The 19,700-nt window shown below is 41.9% G+C and overlaps 1 protein-coding gene across 1 annotated transcript in view; it reads right to left on the bottom strand.

The window, feature by feature from the left end:
- The window catches only part of LOC108024313 (protein couch potato), a gene marked incomplete at its 5' end in the record, with an annotated part of 52,755 nt that extends 42,381 nt beyond the window's left edge, over nucleotides 1-10,374 (bottom strand). The window contains 1 exon segment of the mRNA XM_050888608.1: nucleotides 9,025-10,374. Coding sequence (XP_050744565.1) covers nucleotides 9,025-10,374 — 1,350 coding nt within the window.
- Between the last annotated feature and the right edge of the window lie 9,326 nt (nucleotides 10,375-19,700).

Here is a 19,700-nt window from a genome sequence, read left to right as displayed (position 1 = left end):
TAAATGAACCTACGGAACACTTGGCTGCTAAATGATTTACGCACTTTGGGAAATTTAATGGAGCAATTTTCGCAGTCAGTTGGGGGGGAAATCTTGAGCAATCACCAGGGGTTGGGAGTACGGCAAGTGGCCAAGGGCTTGCCTTTAATATATTAAATGAGGAAGGCGTGTCCTTATAATGGTGGGGAAATAGAATTTAATCTTTAGTTATCCTTCCACCTTTAAATAAAGACTTTAAAATGTTGCATTTAATATTTAAAAAATCGTACTCTTTATAAAAACCTTAGCGCTATCCCTTTCTGATACCACCCAATAACCATTGTGTTCTATTTATCTGTGGGTAACCTCAGTTTCGTTTTTAATCTTCTGGTGTTATTCTCTGAAATTTTTGTTTGCTTTATTTGCTTGTCCCCTCGTTGGGGAACCTGACAGCCATTCTTTTTCTTCGCTTGCATAAAACATCAAAAGCTGTGTGAAAACAGAATTCTGCTGCCAAGGCTTTAACGCAACGCCCCCCTCCCCCACAGCCATCGCACATGCTAAGCAAATAAGGACCATGAAGCTGGGAAATATGAACAGCAAAAAAAAAAGAGAAGTGGGCGGAAAACCCGAATGATGGCGGCCCCTAAAGCTGCGCTATGATTTTTTCCGATTGTTGTTGGCCGCCTTTTTTGCTGCTTTCACTGTGGTGCAGTTCAGTGTTGTTGTTTTGTTTTGTTTTGTTATGTTTTTTGCGTTGTAGTGCAGAGAAAAATAAAATCGCATAAACAAAAGGCGCCCTAAAGTTGATTTCCGGTTTCCGCTCAAATGGCTGCCTCTGCCACGAAACCATCCACCCGCCAACCCCTCAAATTTCGTGTGAGAATTCCGTGCGAGATTGAGTGCAGCTGCAGGGTAATTGTTGGTATGTGTGCGTGGGGGCGTTTGGGGGGAGTGGGCGTGTCTATTGGGGTGTGTAAATTTCATATTTCATGATTGACCCCGCCATGCAGTTTGGCAAACTGAAAAAAACACTCAAGAGCAGCACTTCCACCAAAAAATCAGGGTACAAGCCTTTAAGTCGAGCCAGAAAAAACATTACAAATTTATTGTGGCTCTCTTATGAAGACTTACTATTATTCTTTACAAGTATTATTTAGAAAATAACTATTTTTATTACTACTAATATATATTTTTTACCCACACGTTTTTAATAAAACTAAAATTGTATACAACAAATTTAAAAAATCTCTTCTCTTTTCTAAAGAATTTATACAACCTTGTGGTATTCTTTAGAGTTCACCCATCATAGTTGAAATTCAACTACAGCTCTTGACTAAGCTCTGTATTTTTTTAGAGCTTGATTGGATGAATTGGCCTTTGGCATGGCCAATGAATTGATGGAGAAGCTCCAAATAAAATAGCGAAAAAAGCAGAATGTTTGCATGACTGCAGATGCTTGACGGGCAGGGGCGGCGATGCGGTTGTTGCTGTTGAGAGGGGGCGGCCAAGAACACATGTTCCGGTCAGCGGCCTAATTATGATGGACGGCAAACACTTTTGGTGATCTGTGCCCACTAATGAAGCCCTCCCAAGTGCGACAGATCAAACACACAGCACGCGCCGTCCAAGAATAATTTCGACTCTCCAAGGAACTCAAGCGGAAACCCAGCAAATAGTCAAAGGAGCGGGGGGAGAAGGGGACTGCCTAGGAGTAACAAGAAATCGTGTGGCATGTGGCATTGTCATTTGTCTTTGGCCTGTAGAGGATGTTGATCCCCCTCTCCGCCCCAAAGGAGCTTCCTGATTGCGTGTTGTCAGCACATTACCGCCAACATGTTCAACACATTAACGTTTGCCTGGTGGGAAGGGGGGTTTTTGCTGAAGAATCTGTTGTATATAGGGTCCGGGTCCTCTATTTATTTAGTGCCACATCACTTACTTTACACTTCTCGGCTACTCTGGCTGGGACATTTGCAATTTGAGTGAAAACAAATAAGGGTCGAAAATATATTTACCAATTTATAAGGGACTCCTTTACCTTTGTGAAAACAAACTAGAATTAATAGCTCAATTCTTGAATTTATAACACATTTTTCAAGAAATGTTTAAGTAAATACCATATAAATTCAAAAACTGAAATGTGTAATGTTATATATAAAATATAAATTCTTACAACGGCATTTCACCTTTAACTTCCTTTAAATTACTAATACAAAGCAATGCCTTTCTTATTGACGCACAAAAGAAAACCCCTTCTCATCCTCAGTATAAAATCCTTATTTATAAGGGCAACCGAAATTCAACCGCAGCGTGTAAATTAAATTTTCCGCAAGGCAAAATGGTCAGCTAGCTTATAAATTTTCAATTGATGGGAATTCACTTTCCTCTACCCCCACCAAGTGCCGCCCAACTCCATCAATATTTAATTGAGCTTAACCTTTTTTCCATTGACCGCAGGAGTTTCAACTCCAACTTGGCCAACAGTTTGTCCAACCCTCGGTAAAGAACAACAAAAAAAGGGGACAACTCAAATGAAACTTCAATTATTCCACGTAAAAAATAAGCAGCTGAAGGTGAGGAGGAGTTTACTTTGTTTTATTTTTTGGCCGAAAATGGTGGAGTTTTTCCCTGACCATAAACTGTAACTAAAACAAGAAAAGACGGAGCTGAAAGGAAGCGATTTTTTATTCACTTTGTTGTTTTGGCCTTGTCACGATTTTGTGTTTACAAAGAGCAGGAGGTGGTGTATGGGATGTTCCTCCCCGATTCAGTGGCTTGGATCTTTTCATTTGCCATGGCCACTACCTTTGTGCCGGCCATCCCCAATATGCCCGTTTGCACTTATTTGTTTGGTGATTTGTTTGACTTGCGTGTCGATGATGACACAACACAAAACATCAGGAGCAGCAGCAGCAGCAACGGCAAGAAACAACAAAGGGAGCCACAAAAACGCTAAGTGAAATTTTTGCCACCCGAAAAAAGGGGGAAACCCACTAGCACCACCATCATCACCCACACCCACAAACAAAGAAGGAAACTTATAATAATCATAAAAAAGGCAGCAGACGGCAGATGTCGCATTGCATACAAAAAGGCGCTGGGACGGGGGAAAATGAGTGGGAAAACGTGCGAAGAGAGGAAACAGCCACAGTCAACTGACCGTAAGCGGAAATTGTTGCAAGTGTCAGCAGCATTTTTTGTATATGCGTGTTTACAGACAGCCTTATTTATTGATGGTCAGAAAGTGGGGCGGAGAAGGAGGAAAAATATTTTAAAGGAATTTTCACACAAAAAAGGGAGAGAGGCGGATGGCAAATTTTATACAAATAGTAAAATCATAAAAAGGTCAAGGGAAAAGGGAATAAACCTAGAATTTACCACACTGGTGAATTTTTGAAAAACCCGATTTCTTCAGAAAAAAACAAATGAAATCAAAAATACAAAAATATTACAATGGCTTAAATAGTAAAATTAGCAAAACTATTAAAAGATCAAAGGAAAAAAGAGAAAATAATATTTACCATAGTCAGATTTTTTAAGAACGCGAATTCTTTAGAAAAAGGTGGGACCAAATTTAGAAAAAATATTAGGATGTCCACACTTTTCATTATGAATGGTTAATTGTTAGAGGATTAAAACTAATTTTTAATGATAATAATAGTTTGACAACAACCATATATTTTCTTATATTATTTAAAATAATTGTATCTTCTTCAGAAATGACTCATAATAAGCCAGAATCACCCAGCACAATTAAATCCCTATTCCCCAGAAAGAAAACCCACTCTGTGCCAAAAGCGAAATCCATTTTTATTATGCTTTAATTACTCGTTTTTGCACTCTTTCCCATTTTCTTTTTTTGGCTGGCCTGATGGGAGATTCTCGTTTATGAGGCGTTTGCATGTTGTGTCGATTTGATGGCAACGCATAAACAAGAACACGAGACAGAGACAAAGAGCTGTGTTTAGAGAGAGACAAAGCGGCGACTAATGAGTTTTAAGGGGCCAAGAAATGTGGCTCCCGGGTGCGATATTCAGAACGTAATGAGCAGGGAAAACAAAAGGCGAAAGAGCTACCGCCAAATGGTCAAATCGGAAAAGCAGCTGAGGGAAAATGCGCTTCGTGAAACCGTTAAAGGGAATATTAATGATGAGGCTGGGAGATTTGAGGAAAAATCCCAGCGGGGCCAAGCAAACTCCGCCGACCTGCAATGTTTGCCAGGGTTTATGACTGCACTTCCTTCTCCCTTTACTTTTCCCATCAACTATACACTTTCTTTTTTCTTTCGCCGCCACCTAGGCCTTTCACCCACACGCACATATAGTACAGGTAATTAAGAATTATGGTCGTGGGCGGCGAGGCCGAACAGAACTTATTAATTTCTGCATTATTTAAGCGTGTAATTTATGTGTTCAGCTGGCATTTTTAATTGCATTACACGGCGGTGGGTTAATGCATGTTAAATGCATAATGAGCACCGCAAGCCGATAGGAAGAGCACAAGTGTCACACGAGGTGACGTTGCATGGCGTTTGTTTTATTAATTGAAGTTTAATCAGCGACAGCTGCCACAAGTCACGTTCCATATTCCCATTTCCCACTTCCCAAACTGCCTCGAAAAGGTCAAATCCACTCCCGGGGGTCTTAAAGCCACTTTAACTGCTGTCCATAACCATTGCAAACTAACTTAAACTATCTCCTTTCTTGGCTCTTAGATCCAACGACCTTTAGTTGAGTGCACCTTCTCTTCGATTCATTTTTATGTTGGCACCTCTAGTTTTACACAAATTATTTCCGATAACATCTTGAGAGTCTTGCACACCTTTCCTTTCTTTTTCGCTGGTCCCAACCTTTTAATAATTTCATTTAGCGCGAAATTGTCTTTAGCCAAATTGAATTAAGCCACCACCGTTCCCAGGCAGCCAGAAAGGCAACTTCATTGGTTTTATATAGTCTTTAGCTGCACTGGAAAAAGTGCTGTAAAATGTTAAGCTCTTTTGAAAGCAGGGATTCTTTTTAAACAAATTTCACACATTATATTATTGTCTAGTTTTAGTTTTTATCATCCGGTTTTTGTATACAAATTTTTGTAAGTGTTTCTAGCTTAACCCCAACTTAAAGGTTGGCACTTGACTTGGCCTAATGGCGCTCAAGATGCTCCAAGGAAAGTGGACATTGTTAGGGGGGAATGCTACCTGATTGGAAATGGAATTTGAAAGTGGTTCAGGTCCCGAAAAACATTTGACCACGTAAAGCAATTTGCCAACTGCATCGATGTTAGCTTAAAAGTCCTGTCAAAAACAAAAAAGGCAGGGAAAAATAGGAAAAATCAGAAAACTCAACTCGTTGGCATTTCGAGGGGCTGGGCAAGAGCAAGGACAAATAAAATGCAAATGTAAATAAGTAAATAAAATACACACAGTTGACATTTTGTGTGCAGAGGCGGGGTAAAAGTGTGAAGAGACCTTCTACGGGGGGCGTGAATTGTTTGGCCAAATTCATTGGGCCAAAAAGCATTGGCTTTCCCTTTTCCACCCAGGCGTTTGTAGCCTCATTTCTGTTTCGGTGCTCTTTTTTCATATATTTTTAGCCACAGCCATGTTGTAGGTGAGCAACAGTTGCGGCAGGGAAACTGCAAAGTTTTCCCTTCTGTTTCGTTAGCCAGCCTGACAGTCTGACGCGCGCCACCTAGTGGCCAAAACTCTCAACTTTGATATTCTTTTGGCCATTATTCTATTTGCAAATTTTGCGCACAAACAACGAGCAAGCAAATAAATAAGCAAACGAAATAATGCCAACAAACTGGAAAACTACAAACTGTCAGGGGAGTGGAAATGGGGGAAATGTTGGTAGTAGGAAGCAGGCAGTAGGGGGAAATGGAAGCAGAGGCAGCTACCATTTTGGCTCATGGCAATTTCCGTTGAGTGCACATGACAAAAATGTGGAATGTGCATAAAAAGTGGCAGAAGAAAGGGAAGGGTAGAGGGGGTGTGAAGGGGGGAATTCCTTCAGCAAACTGGCAAAAAGTTAAAAGTTTAATTGTGCGCAACTTTGGGCAGGATGTGATGTCAACCCTGGCAACCAGGGCCAAAGGACATCTGTGACAAGTTCTATTAAGTTTATTTTATATATTCTCACATTTTGCATTTAAACAAAGCAGAAACGTGCTGCCACAAACTTGTTGGTGCAGTTGGAGGAGCGGGGTGGAGTCGGGGGGCAAGTGGGTGGATTCTGGCGGGGATCTGGGGACCAGGGGTCACTCGATTGCATCGCACACACTTTTATATGGCAGGTTGCGCACACTTGACTGCTCGATGGCCCCAGAAGTCCGCCACTTTGCATCAGTTTCAGGACTCTTGGGCAGCACTCTTTTCCCAGCTTTAAAAATAAATTCCAAAAATCGTACTGCTCGGTTAAGCACTGGAAAATGTGTTCTTTCCAAGTCCTTGGGTTTAATAACATAGGTTAATTGTAGCTGGACCTTTACTTAAATTATGAAAATAATATTTTTCTAAGCCCAACAATTATTTAAATTTTCTAAAGCTCAACTAAATTAAAACTAAGGATACCCCTTAGCTAACTCTTGCGACTTTCTCACGCCCATTTCAGCATGTTTTTCTTAATCAAAATCCGATTTTTTCCGCAGTGAAGCTGTGGGGAATTGGCTTCCTGGCTCATAAAACGTTTAAATGAAAGAAAAGCAATATGTTGCCGCCTGCAGATGACAAGCAAACATCGTGGCCAGGATGCAGCACTCAGGGATCGGGTTCCCCTAGCTTCCCTTGGCTTGAGGTCTCCGTAAAATATTTACCAACCATCAGCCGCTGTCATACTTTTTTAATTGACTTATCAATAATTCATGCAGCTCTCACACACAGAGCGAGCGACACACGTGAAGGACCGAAAGGAGTGGGATGTCCTGGGCTGAGAATGAATACTCATAAATACAAATGAAGTCAGATTGCAGTGTGAATGAAAAGGACAGAGAGTGAGAGCAAACGGAGGGGTGGGGTCAGGGGCTACGGCAAAGGTGGATTGCATCTACAACTCTTTTTCCAGGTTCAGGTCAACGACTCTCAACCCCATGCCATCTTCACTTTTTATCCTCTCGCACTGCAGCAAGATTGCCTTCGTTTACTTTTCGGCTTGATATTTATTTTGATTAATTTAAGTCTCCTAGTCAGTAATATTTTTCATTTTCATGTGCAGCTTTATCGTCCTTCGCCCAGCATCTTGCTCGCCTTTTTATTTTGGGCAAAAACCGAAGGAAAGTGGGGTGCAATGCAAGTGGGGCCAAGTGATTGATGCATTTTTAATGCGAATTTCCGTAGGAGAATGCCAGCAGTAGGGCGGCGGATCTTAAGACGTAAAAGAATATCTGTGAGATTTCCAAATAAATTCTGGTTTAAATATGGCTTGTTATTGGTTTAGCTAAACACAAGGCTATTTCTTGTTTCTTTAAAATAAAGAGATATGTTCTTTCCTGGAAGCTTCTTATTTAAGCAAATTTATTAAACATATTTTATAAGAACAGCAAGGAGTTTATATAATAAATTATGGATTTTTCCCTACTATCTTTGAGTGAGCAAACTTTGCCTTTTCCATTAATTTTTAGCCAAGTATTAAGCAACCTGTGCGATAAAGGACTTCAATAAATTTGACGAAATCACGCTCACATAAAAATCCATAATCGTAGTTGGAAAATGGGAAAAGAAAAACCAAAGCAAAAACGTTTTTTTGTTTTTATCCAGGATGAAATCAAATTTAACGCATCGCTTGGTAGTAGTGGTAGTGGAAGTAGACCCCCTATTTCAAAACCCCAACCCCGAACCCCCTCCAACGACGCCCTTTGTGAGCGTGTAAGGCCACGTACCCACTTGACATGAAGGCAGTGCAGCGAGGCGAACGACGGGGGGTGGGGCTGGGTTTTGGGTGGCTGGGTGGTTCAGTGGGGGGCTGGTGGGTCTGGCGGGTTGGGTGGCTGGGCACGTGCCGCGCGGATTACGCATGGCATGCTGCTGCGAAGAAATATGAAAGGAAAGCAGCGTGAAATATGTGTAGCATAAGACAAGGCGCATAATCAAAATGTAAGCAACAACAAAACATAGCAGCAGCAGTAGCAGCAGCACCACCATTGGATGCACATGCCACTTACACAAGTGCAGAGGCGTCGCACTGCCCCTCGCATCCCCCCTCCCCCTTCCTCCTTTTATTTGCAGGCTTCATAAAGCAGCAGGCTATCCCCCCTTTTGGCCAAAAACAAAGGGCGCCGCACAAAAATCTTTCGCCCGAGCTGCCAGTTGATGTAGCGCACCATTATTTCAGGGGATTTTAAAAGGAGGTGGTGCTTGTATATTGCAATAGCACTCCACATATCGATCACACTTTCTATTGCAGCTCAAAATCAGGCGAAAGTCTTTAAATTAATCGAATGAAAGCGAGTGAATGAAAGGGATTTCTATCGAGCACATGTAATGCCATCCATGAACATTCAATGAATTTATAGTTGCAGTTCTACCTATCATTTCTACAAATCACAAGCGGGCTAAAGCGGAAGGATTATTAATTCAGGGGAAAAAATATATACCACACATTTTAAGGAGTTTAAAATAAAAAACTTTTAAATATGTTCAAGTTATAAAATTTCTTTATAATACTGAAAAATAAAGTCTGTATATAAACTGAACCATAACGGTCAAATTTCCAACCGGCATTACTTTAAAACCCCAGCTTCCCCAAGATAATCCCCGGTATAATTTGCATGGACCTTGCCTACATACATAAATGTAAATTTTAGCCCAAATTCTAGCACTCCACTTAGAGTTCCAGCTGTCCCGAGAAAAGTTTGAGCGACTTTCCACCAATTCATGCAATATTTCAGTATGCAGGCTTCCGTATTCCCCGAGCTGTCACTTTTGTCGCATTTCGCCGCTGCTTTGGGGCCAACTCTTTTTCGAATCCGCTTTCCAGGTTCTTTTACTTTTATTCGGCATACATATTCTAGACATACATTTCGGTTAGAGAAATGGAAGCTGTCACTCACCTCTTCCTCGTTGCTGGCCGTGTTCACGGAGTCCATGCTCTGCGAAAGTCCCAGCGGGGCCAAAGCCATCTGATTCTCCATTATGGCGTTGCTGTTGCTGCTGCTGTCGCGGCTGTTGTTGCTGTTATTGCTGTTGTTCACGTTGTTGTTGCTGTCGCTAACGGCCGATGTTGCTGGTGTGCCAGTGGCCGGTGTTGTTGTTGCTGCCGCTGCTGCTGTGGGGGCGGCGCTGGTGACGCTGCCTGCCGGCGAGGGCGTGGTCGGCGCGGAGGCGGTCGCGGAGTTGGACTCGTGCGAATGCGATTCGTGGGCGGGACTGTCCGGCAAGCTGCCGCCGCTGGTCGGGACCGCAGCAACGGATGTTGCTACTGTCGCAGCCGCTGATGTTGCTACTTGACTGCCGCTGTGCTTGCTGCTGCTGCTGTTGTTGCTGGCGGTGCTCAGAAGGATATGCTGTTGCTGCTGCTGCTGGGGAGCGTATCTGTGCAGCTGATAGCCGCCGTAGTGGGCCAGAGATTGCTGCTGGGCCTGCTGCTGTTGCTGCTGGTGTTGCTGTTGCAAGTGTTGGTTCAGAAGAGCTGCTGCTGCCGCCTGGTTGAACTGGGCCAGTCGCTGTTGCTGCTGCTGTTGCTGCAACTGCGGTGAGGCGGCAACGGCGTAGGCAACCTGTTGCTGTTGCTGCACCTGCTGCTGGTGAGCCTGCTGCTGTTGCTGTTGCTGCTGCTGCTGCTGTTGGTGGTGGGCGGCAACGGCGGCCGCGAACTGCGTGGGATGGGAGAAGCTCAGCTGGTGGTGGTGCGGATGCGAGATCGGATGCGAATGGGAGATCTGATGGGTGTGGGCGATCTGGTGGGCGTGCGAGATCGGGTGACCTTTGACCGAGACGGAGACGGGCACGGGCACGGAGACGGGCAGCGGCACGGAGACCGGAACGGGCACGGGAACGGTCACCGGAAGCACGGAGACGGCGGCGGCACACTGGCGCTTGGGCGACGGCGACAACACCTGTGGGGCACTTGCTGGCGTCTGCGGCAGCGTCGGCCTGCGTTTTATCGCAATCGACGAAATGGTGATGGCTTTTTCAAACACCGCCTGCTGGTTGTTGTTGTTCGGGTTGGCGCTGCTGATCTGATTGATCGGGCTAATCGAATTGATGGGTACGATCGGACTGCCTTGGATTGCAGGATTGCTCGCTGGTGTCGTCGGCCCCGCGGGCAACAGTTGCAGTTGCTGTTGCAGTTGCAGTTGCACTGGCGGTTCGGCGGCTGCTGCAGCGGCGGCGGCGGTGGCGGCTATGAGCAGTTGATGATGGCTGCCCAACAGGTCCTGGTAGTTGGCTATTTTGACGAATCAGTGTAACTGCAAAGATACAAGAACGAGGGGAGGGTTGATAAATAAATAACCTTTTTAATGTTTTCTAAAAAAAGAAATTTTGATTTAATCAACAAAAATACAATGTTATATCTGTCACCAGAATTCTTCTGATCTTAGGGTGAGAAGAAATAATCTCTTAAATTAGATATTTTATTTAAAAAAAAACTCCTATTGTTCATTGTTCATTTTTGCTAAGGCACGTGTTTTAAATCATCATAACCTTTAATATTTATTTTTACCATTTTCAAATGCCTCTTGTTTTTAACTACTACACTGTTTACTTCTATAAAATTAAGATACATTTTTCGTTTGTTTTAAAACTATTTCTTTGCACACATTGTTCTACAGTAAATACAAATAAATTTAGGAGAGTTAGAAAAAATTCACAAAATGCGAAACCCTTCCCTAACAGAAGAGCTAGAATTTTAGCTTGGAATACAAGTCAAATATTTAGCCATCATGTGAGTTATTGTTTTTTGCGATGTGCAAATAATATTTCGATATTGTGGAAATACTTTCGGGTTTATTTAACATAATGCAAATGTTTACACGAGAGGAAATGGGGGCCACGAAGGTCTTGAACAACACTGCATAAATCAAAAGTAAATATGACGACAAATGTGCTCGACTGCGAACGAGAGGAAAATCGGGGTGACAAACGTTAATATCCAAAATGTACTGAAAACCACAAATAAGGAATAATACTCTAATAAATCATCTCTATTAAGCTAGCACCTCAAAAATGGCAATTAATTGAAGTTAAAATCTAAAAAAGATACTTCGATGCCAAGGCAAGTTCATCCGGCTGTTTGCCGAGGCAATCTGCATTTTAGATTGCGCACATGGGCAAATATGCAAGGAATGCAAATACAGTGGGTCAAATTCTGAGAACACAGGCTGCTCTTGTTGTTTCTTGCAGTGTAGCACACACTCACTTATTCTTATCGTAGTGAGACATCAGCAGCAATACCAAGAGCAGGGCCAGCTGCTGGCAACTCCATTGCGTAGTTGGGTTTTGGGTAGGAAAAAATTTAAATACACAGAGGCAACGGCAGCAAAATGGGAATAACAGCAACCGCAAGGCAAACAAACAAACAAAAACCCAAATACACTGGGTAGACTATCCAGAACTCACTTGAGAGCGGGCCAGAGAGCTGGGGGAAGCAACTTGAAAATTGAGCTGACAACAAACCGAAATTGTATTACAAACGCTCGCTTGAGCTGGCAAAAATATGCACATAACTAAAGTTCAGATCTCGAAGATATGTTTCGGGATCAATGTATGCATATGGATGTGGAAGTGGATGTGGATGTGAGTTTATGTGTAAATATATGCGGGACAGAGCACAAACAGGGCTTTGAATGCGGATTATAATGGAGCAAGGACAAAATCGAACACCAACGCCGCCCCTCCTTTCCATTTCACCTCGACGCCTGTGAATTGTATCTGGCGAATGTATCTATGCAGCTAGCTTTTGATTACTTCAGATATGTGCTTTGCATATGACAAATTATGCAGAAATAACTTTCAGGCAGCCAAGACTTCATCAACTTTGAGGAAGAAGACCTAATACGAGTTTAATTTGACCCCCACCAATCAACGGACAAACGATGATTTGGGAATGGCAGCACCACTAATCCTGTGTGATTAATAATTGATCAAAAAATAACCAAGCCAACCGCACCATGAATATATTATACACAATGGAGCTGAGATATGTGTGGGTTGGTGTGTGCTTAAAAGTGTGTATCGGTATCGAGTGGCGTGAGATTTATGGCCAAAAATTGCGGACACAGTGCGATTAATGAGCGGCCAAACAGGCGTATGCGCAATGGCCAGAAAACATGGGAAATATATCACATATACTTATGATATTCACCATTTATGGACTCCAATACATAGCTGGGCCAGCGATATAAATGAAATTGATTTCCGTGAGCGCAATTAATTTAATTTCGGAGCTGGAGCTGCCAGTAACAACTTGTTGCCGTAATTTGTCTGATCCAATAATGCGATACGGTGTCTATAATAGAATGAAATTTTTCCCAAAAGAGCCGGGCTTTGATTTAGAATTCTCTCTCTATCTTTCTGCCTGTGAAATCTGAATTCTCAATGCACTTTTGCAGCAATAAATAAGTGACTAACACTCGCAGGGTATTGTTTACATAAGCAGCAACAATAACGCTACAAATTCTAACGAAATACAATGGAAAAGGATGAGGAAAATCCGGAAAAGGTATGGGGAGGGGTGCTTGAATAGAAGCCAGAGAGTAACAATAATGACGCTGACTATCTACCACTTTTTGTTGCTTTTTGTTTAGCTGCTGTTGTTGTGTGTCTGTCTATTCCAATGCCATGAAAATTAGTCGGTAGAAATGTGAGCAAAAAAGTTGTGTGTACAGAAAAGGTCGGAGGAGAAAAAGCTCGAAACAGCGAGTCATAAATATTGCTAATGAATTTCCCGCACGCTTTGCTAAACAACAACAGAAAACCGAACCGTACCGAATCGCGTCGCTCTTTTTAACTATAGTATGCTGGAACGGAAGTTGGGAGCGGGAGCATTTGTTGTTTTGGCATCAAATAAATATAATTAAATGTAATTTTTATAATGACAAATGCTTTGTTGTCTGCGGCGCGCCTTCGCCGAAAAGGGGAAGTTGGTCTGGGCAATTATTGCCGAGCTTTGAGCACAAGCCCATTAACAGAAACCGAAACGAAATCAAAAATTGTGTATCCCCAAGAGCGGCAGCGAAATCTGGAGCAGCTCGAAAGTTAAGGTTTACAGATCAATTTCGATGGCTGTAAAAAAATCCAAAATTGTATCTTGCCCGCTGGCAAAGTCGATTTGCCTGCTGTTCGCTCGATTAGCTGCTCAATTTGATGGAAGGGGGGAATAAAGGCCCAGTCCCTGAATCAGTCGAGATCCATTGTAAAAGATAGAAACACACACACACGCGCGGGCTAATAGATGCACGCCCACGATCCTCGGGGGCATTACGATGATGATGATCAGCGTGCAAACGAGTTTTGCCATAAAAATAAAGATGATTTTGGCCAGATCACTTGTCAGCAACTGAAATCACAATTAGCATTGCTAATGCGTGAGGATAGACAAAGCCCAAAGTACTCGTATCTGTAAGTACGCTGCAAGTATCTGCAGCTCCCACGTGTTCCGCTTTTTTAGATTGTTGCGCATTCCGCTCGTCGACAGCACTTGAGATACACGAAATGTTATAGATACACTCGTTCATCTCTCGCCCGAGATGCAAATGTATCGTGTTTCGTGTCAAATGCCCAAATTTGTCAACAGCCCCTCATCGTCGCAATGATGATGAGGATGATGATGATAATCGGGGTGGCTATTACTCTAGAAGAGCTCGGAATGAGATGACACGCCTAGTGGCACTAGAATAACAATTCGTCTCCATAGGCCAAGTGGTTCTGGCCATAAAATGGGGCGAAAAATGTATTCCATTCCCACTGTCATTGTTATTGCTCTACACTCGCAGTGCGACTCAGTTGCCAGTTGCATAATTAATATTTAATAAGACAAGTCGAAAGGCATTGCCAAAAGTTTTCTCAAGTGAAATATTCTGCTTCTCAGGTCCTCTTTCCTCTTTTAATATCTACTTGTCTACATTCGTAAATTTGATGAACTCGTTGGTCTTGAGTTGGTTAGCTATTATAACAAGGAAACTCACAAGATCCTTTAAATATTTTCATAGTTTTTAAGTGTATGTCATTTTAGAATGATATTTTCTATAATTTAGATAATCTTTAAATACCACCTTTTATTTTCGAAAAAAGTAAATGGCAAATATAATAAGTTTAGTCTAGATACAAAATGATTAATTTTAGAAGCAGCTACCTACCATTCTATTATGTGGTAGCCGTTCCCTAAGAACATTCTCTTTGTCTGTCTTCGTTTGGCATTTAGTCTTCGAGTTCTCCGCTGAGTCTAACTTTTGAAACACTAATTCATACTTGACCCATTCCAAGGTTATTTCTGCAGGGCATGATAAGTTCGGCTTGCTCTACAAGTTCTCCCACCCGAATGTTTGTTTTCGTTTTCAACTTTTTTTTTTGGCTCGTTGCGATGCTTATGTGCCGCATATATTATGATGCTCGAGCAACATTTTTTATAACTTGGCATGCTCCAATTCTTTGGCGCAAGAGCCCGGCTCATGGCTCACGGCAGCCCGTCTCTATTTGCCATTAGCAGGGGAATGGGCGGTGGAAACTTGAGGATGAACCATTCCGAATGTGTGCGCAAGTATCTACGAGATAGTTTGTTCTGGCCAACTTTTCCTCCGCCTCGCCTTTGCCTTCGAATCCCTGTCTTTCTATATATGTGCATGTACGTATATATATTCGGCATCTCTATACAGACATGAATACAAAAAGAGAAGAGTGTACTTCCTTCGTTTTTCTGAAAATTACAAAATCCATTAAGTTGCTTGCACGCAACTTAAACATAAATCCATCATACGCCATGTGGCACACATACAGAGAGGCAAGGACAAGTTGCAAGTGGGTAAGTGGTTGGTATAGGTAGCATATTCCTCATAGCATGCACCGGCCACGCCCACTAATGTGCCGCCCCCTGCTCTGCTGATTCGGCTGCTTTTATTATCCACGCCATATTTAATGCACAAACATTCAGACACTCGAGTAGGTAAGTAGGTTGGGCCCCGTCTACATCGACATCTATATCTTGGGCTCTGTATACCCTGCACCCTGTACCCTCCTCGGCCTGCCAGGCTTTCAATTTAATTTCCTTGCCTCGTCTGACTGACGAACTTTGTGCTTACACTTTTCTCTTCAGCTTTTCGATACTTTCCAATTTGCTTTCAATAGACGACGTAATCCCCCTGCCCCCCTTGCATGGGATGTGTATCTTTTAGCTGATAGCTTGAGATACCATAAATCATAGAACCGATTACGCCAAATTGCAAACGTTAATGTAATAAAACCTCGGGCCCGAAATTGCCAGCGGAGAAAGAGCGATGTGAAAAAGTAAGACTCACGTCTTGGGAGAATTGAGCAAAGAAAGACGGCAAGACAATAGACACACTCAGTCTGCAGAATCTAGTTCAAAAGTTCAAGCGAAAAAGCTGAGATTGAAAGACACCAGAAGACACGATCGCGGGAGAAAGGGAGTTGGGCTCGAAATGAGATTGCCCGTTTTTCGGGGGGAGGCTTCTGTTTTGGGCCAAAAGTCTGAGACCCATTTCTGGGTATTTATAGCAAGGTCCAGCAATGAGCTGGCTGCGGTTATGGAGAATGCCTTTTGCCAGTTGCCACAAGCACAATCACAAACACAATCAAAGCGTAATGCCAACTTGGGCAGAAGACCGCAAATCAAACGGCAGGCATCAATGTGCATCAATGACTTTCATTCGAGTCGGTGACAAGTAGATGGGGCGAAACAATACGGTACGATTAAGGTGAGGAACTCAGCCCTGGGCCAGGGCAATTTTGCAACCGCACCAAACGAACGAAACTAGAACCGATGACTAATGCTCTGACGCCTGACAAATGCCATTGTCGACGTCTCCATCATCATCAATGTCGAGACGCCTCCCACTGGCCCTTTTGCAACCACAATCTCAGGCTCTTCCATTAGCATTCGCAATTAATTTCCATCTGTGCTGAATTTTTACAAATTTCTAAGCCAGCCCAGGGAAACAAAATGCCATGAAATGCGAAAAAAATCCAACACAAATCGCTGGGGAAAAATCTGTAAGCTCTCTCGGATGTACATATAACTTTATATGTCCCTCTATATACACTGTTTTTTTATTATTATTCCACCAACTGAGGCTAATTAACATTAATTTTGCATAATTAAAGCGAGCAGAGCAACAGAAGCCGAAAACAATAGAAAAAGAGACAGAAAGTGGGAGGGGAACCGGAAAACCTCCATGAGTAAGCCATCCCAAGATTGTCTGTCAGTGGGTCAGTGTCAAGGGTTTCCCTTGAGAAGCGAACAAGGAAAAGCTTTCCGGCTAACTCAATTTATATTAATTTCCACTGCAAGAGAAGAAGAGATAAGCCCACATTTGATTACTCAATTATTTTGCATAAATTAAGAGTATTGTCCAACTTTTGGCCTTTTGCAAATCCCTGGCAGACCGCAAAAATCTATGAAAAGCCAAGACGATTTGTGGTTAATGTTTGACAATCAAGTTGGTGAAGCTGCGGTTGAAATAATAGAAATTGCTTTATGACTTGAGAATTGTTAAAGTAATTTAAAAGAATACTGTAGACTTAAAGCTATTTTTATGCCTAGATATGAAAATGGGCTTATATTTCGACCCTCAGAATAAATATTTATATATAGAATATAACAAAATTCAACGACGAATACGTATAACTTAAGTTATGAAATCAAGAAGTGAATTTTTGGGTCCCCATACCGGACTCCATTGGAAAGTCGAAAAAATTGAACATGAAAATGGGCTAAAATTTCGACCCTCTTGAAAACTAAATATTTAAATGTAGAATATTAGGAAATTCAACCACGAACTCATAGAGGTATCCCACGTCAAAATCGGAATCGTATAACTCAAGTTATGGGATCTAGAAGTGCCATTTCGTGTCCCTGTACTGAAATCCGTTGGAAAGACGAAAAAATTGAACATGAAAATGGGCTAAAATTTCGACCCTCTTAAAAACTAAATATTTAAATGTAGAATATTAGGAAATTCAACCACGAACTCATCGAGGTATCCCACGTCAAAATCGGAATCGTATAACTCAAGTTATGGGATCTAGAAAAGCCATTTCGGGTCCCTGTATGAAATCCGTTGGAAAGTCGAAAAAATTGAACATGAAAATGGGCTAAAATTTCGACCCTCTTAAAAACTAAATATTTAAATGTAGAATATTAGGAAATTCAACCACGAACTCATCGAGGTATCCCACGTCAAAATCGGAATCGTATAACTCAAGTTATGGGATCTAGAAAAGCCATTTCGGGTCCCTGTATGAAATCCGTTGGAAAGACGAAAAAATTGAACATGAAAATGGGCTAAAATTTCGACCCTCTTAAAAACTAAATATTTAAATGTAGAATATTAGGAAATTCAACCACGAACTCATCGAGGTATCCCACGTCAAAATCGGAATCGTATAACTCAAGTTATGGGATCTAGAAAAGCCATTTTGAGTCCCTGTACTGAAATCCATTGGAAAGACGACAAAATTGAACATGAAAATGGGCTAAAATTTCGACCCTCTTGAAAACTAAATATTTAAATGTAGAATATTAGGAAATTCAACCACGAACTCATAGAGATATCCCACGTCAAAATCGGAATCGTATAACTCAAGTTATGGGATCTAGAAGTGCCATTTCGGGTCCCTGTACTGAAATCCATTGGAAAGACGAAAAAATTGAACATGAAAATGGGCTAAAATTTCGACCCTCTTGAAAACTAAATATTTAAATGTAGAATATTAGGAAATTCAACCACGAACTCATGGAGGTATCCCACGTCAAAATCTGAACCCAATAAATTAAGGTATGAAATCTCTAAGTTCAATTTTGAGGTCCTACTGTGTACTAGTGAACGAAAATGTCTTTGGCAACCACGGTATAAAAATGTGCCTACATCTAGCTACTTCCGCTTGGCCATTCAGCAAAGTACGTCCTCTGTGCAGTCTGAAATTGCCTCGAATTAAGCGCAAAGTGCGTGTGCGTCTTCAACTGTTTGCTGCTCTTTCTTTTTCATAAATTGCGCTTTGTTTATTGTGCCGCCCGTCCCGCCCCCTACATGCCCCTTCTGTCCCCTTTAAGCAACCATTCATCGCTGACCCGGCTTGGGAATGATGTCATTAATTAATGTGAATGAGTTCAGTATGATGTCAATTAGCTGCGGAAAGCGCACTTGGAGGCAGAAGCTGATGCTGAAGCGTCGGCTCAGCAGGCAAAGTGCATTGGGTAATTTGTTATTGGACGGAGGGAAACCCACACTTATTGGGAATCCACCAACCAAGCACATATACTGACACAAAATACCCACTCAGATACAAAATAAAATTGCAGACAGACAAACTGGCGGCTCATACAATTCCGGAAGCTCTGGAGACTCGCTGCCTTTTTTTAACCACCCTCGATTATCATAAGCAGCTGCTCCGAGCTTAGGAAAAAGAAGTTGAAAGCTTTATCTTCGGCAGGCAGAAAACTTTGGGCAAAAGTACTTAACAATAGTTAAGACCCACTCGCAAAAGCCACTAAAAAAGAAGAAGGCTGGCATAATCATTAAAACTCGACTCCCAATGGAAAAAGCCAAGACCAGAAATATAATAACACTAAGTAAATGCAATAAAATGAAAATCCAACTGGGGAAATTTCGCCATGATTTATTATTGTTGCCGAACAAAAAGTAGTACGGCAAAAACGTAGCAGGAAAACAAAAGTAAAAGGCATTATGCAGATCAAACTCAATGGAAAACTTTTGTTAGCTCTGCGCTTACTTACGAAAACATTCCTGTGTTCCTTTTTGGGGCACAAAGAACTTGGGCTTAACTCACCTGCAAAGGTAAAAGAGAAAGACTCATTAGCTATTTATTTATTAAGAATTTTAACTTATCAAATATTTTAGCCTCTTCATTTCATAACCCCAGAATTTATGGCCACTTAAGCGAACAAAATGTTGAATTGATTTATGGCTTCCAAAGAGCGTAAATTATATTATTTTATTTAACGTTTTCTTTAAAATTTAATGCTGCTCAATATTTACAACTCATGAAAAGTCACTTAAAATTTAGTTGTAAGAGTCAGAGAAGAAATTGCAAATTTTAAATGGTTTTTCAGAGGTCTCATAAATTTCTACTTGGCATGATTTGAAAGTTTTCAAAGTCCAACTCAGATTTGTTCCCTTTTGCAAACCGAAATTGCATGTTCCAGACAAGCGATTGGCTATCGAGGAGTGTGGTCATTGATTTTGGGCCTTGTTTTTGCTGCTCTGGCCAATTGTTGCCACAATTTGTTAATGCAAAAAGGCGAAAGGCAAGGGGCCCATTTCGAGTTCAGTTCGGGATTTTGCGGTATGTGTTCGTGCAGCGAAGGCGAAACAATTTCTGTGGTCAAGAGCCTTTCACCAGAGACTAGAGGAACGAAAGAGGGAAGAATTGAGTGCGGTCCGAGTTCATAGCTCATGAACTCCCTTTTCCAGAGATAACCACTTTGGGGCTGGTCATGTTTTCGCCCCCCTTTCTTTTTTTTTTGGCTCGGCTAAATCTGTAACTGAGCCCCGTTTACTCTGGGCTATTCCCCCTGGCCTGAGAAATTTGT

The sequence above is a fragment of the Drosophila biarmipes genome, chromosome 3R (assembly GCF_025231255.1).
Source record: "Drosophila biarmipes strain raj3 chromosome 3R, RU_DBia_V1.1, whole genome shotgun sequence".
NCBI classification, from domain to species: domain Eukaryota; kingdom Metazoa; phylum Arthropoda; class Insecta; order Diptera; family Drosophilidae; genus Drosophila; species Drosophila biarmipes.
The sequence above is the reverse complement of the archived record's forward strand: the minus strand, read 5'-3'. Positions and strand labels throughout refer to the sequence as shown.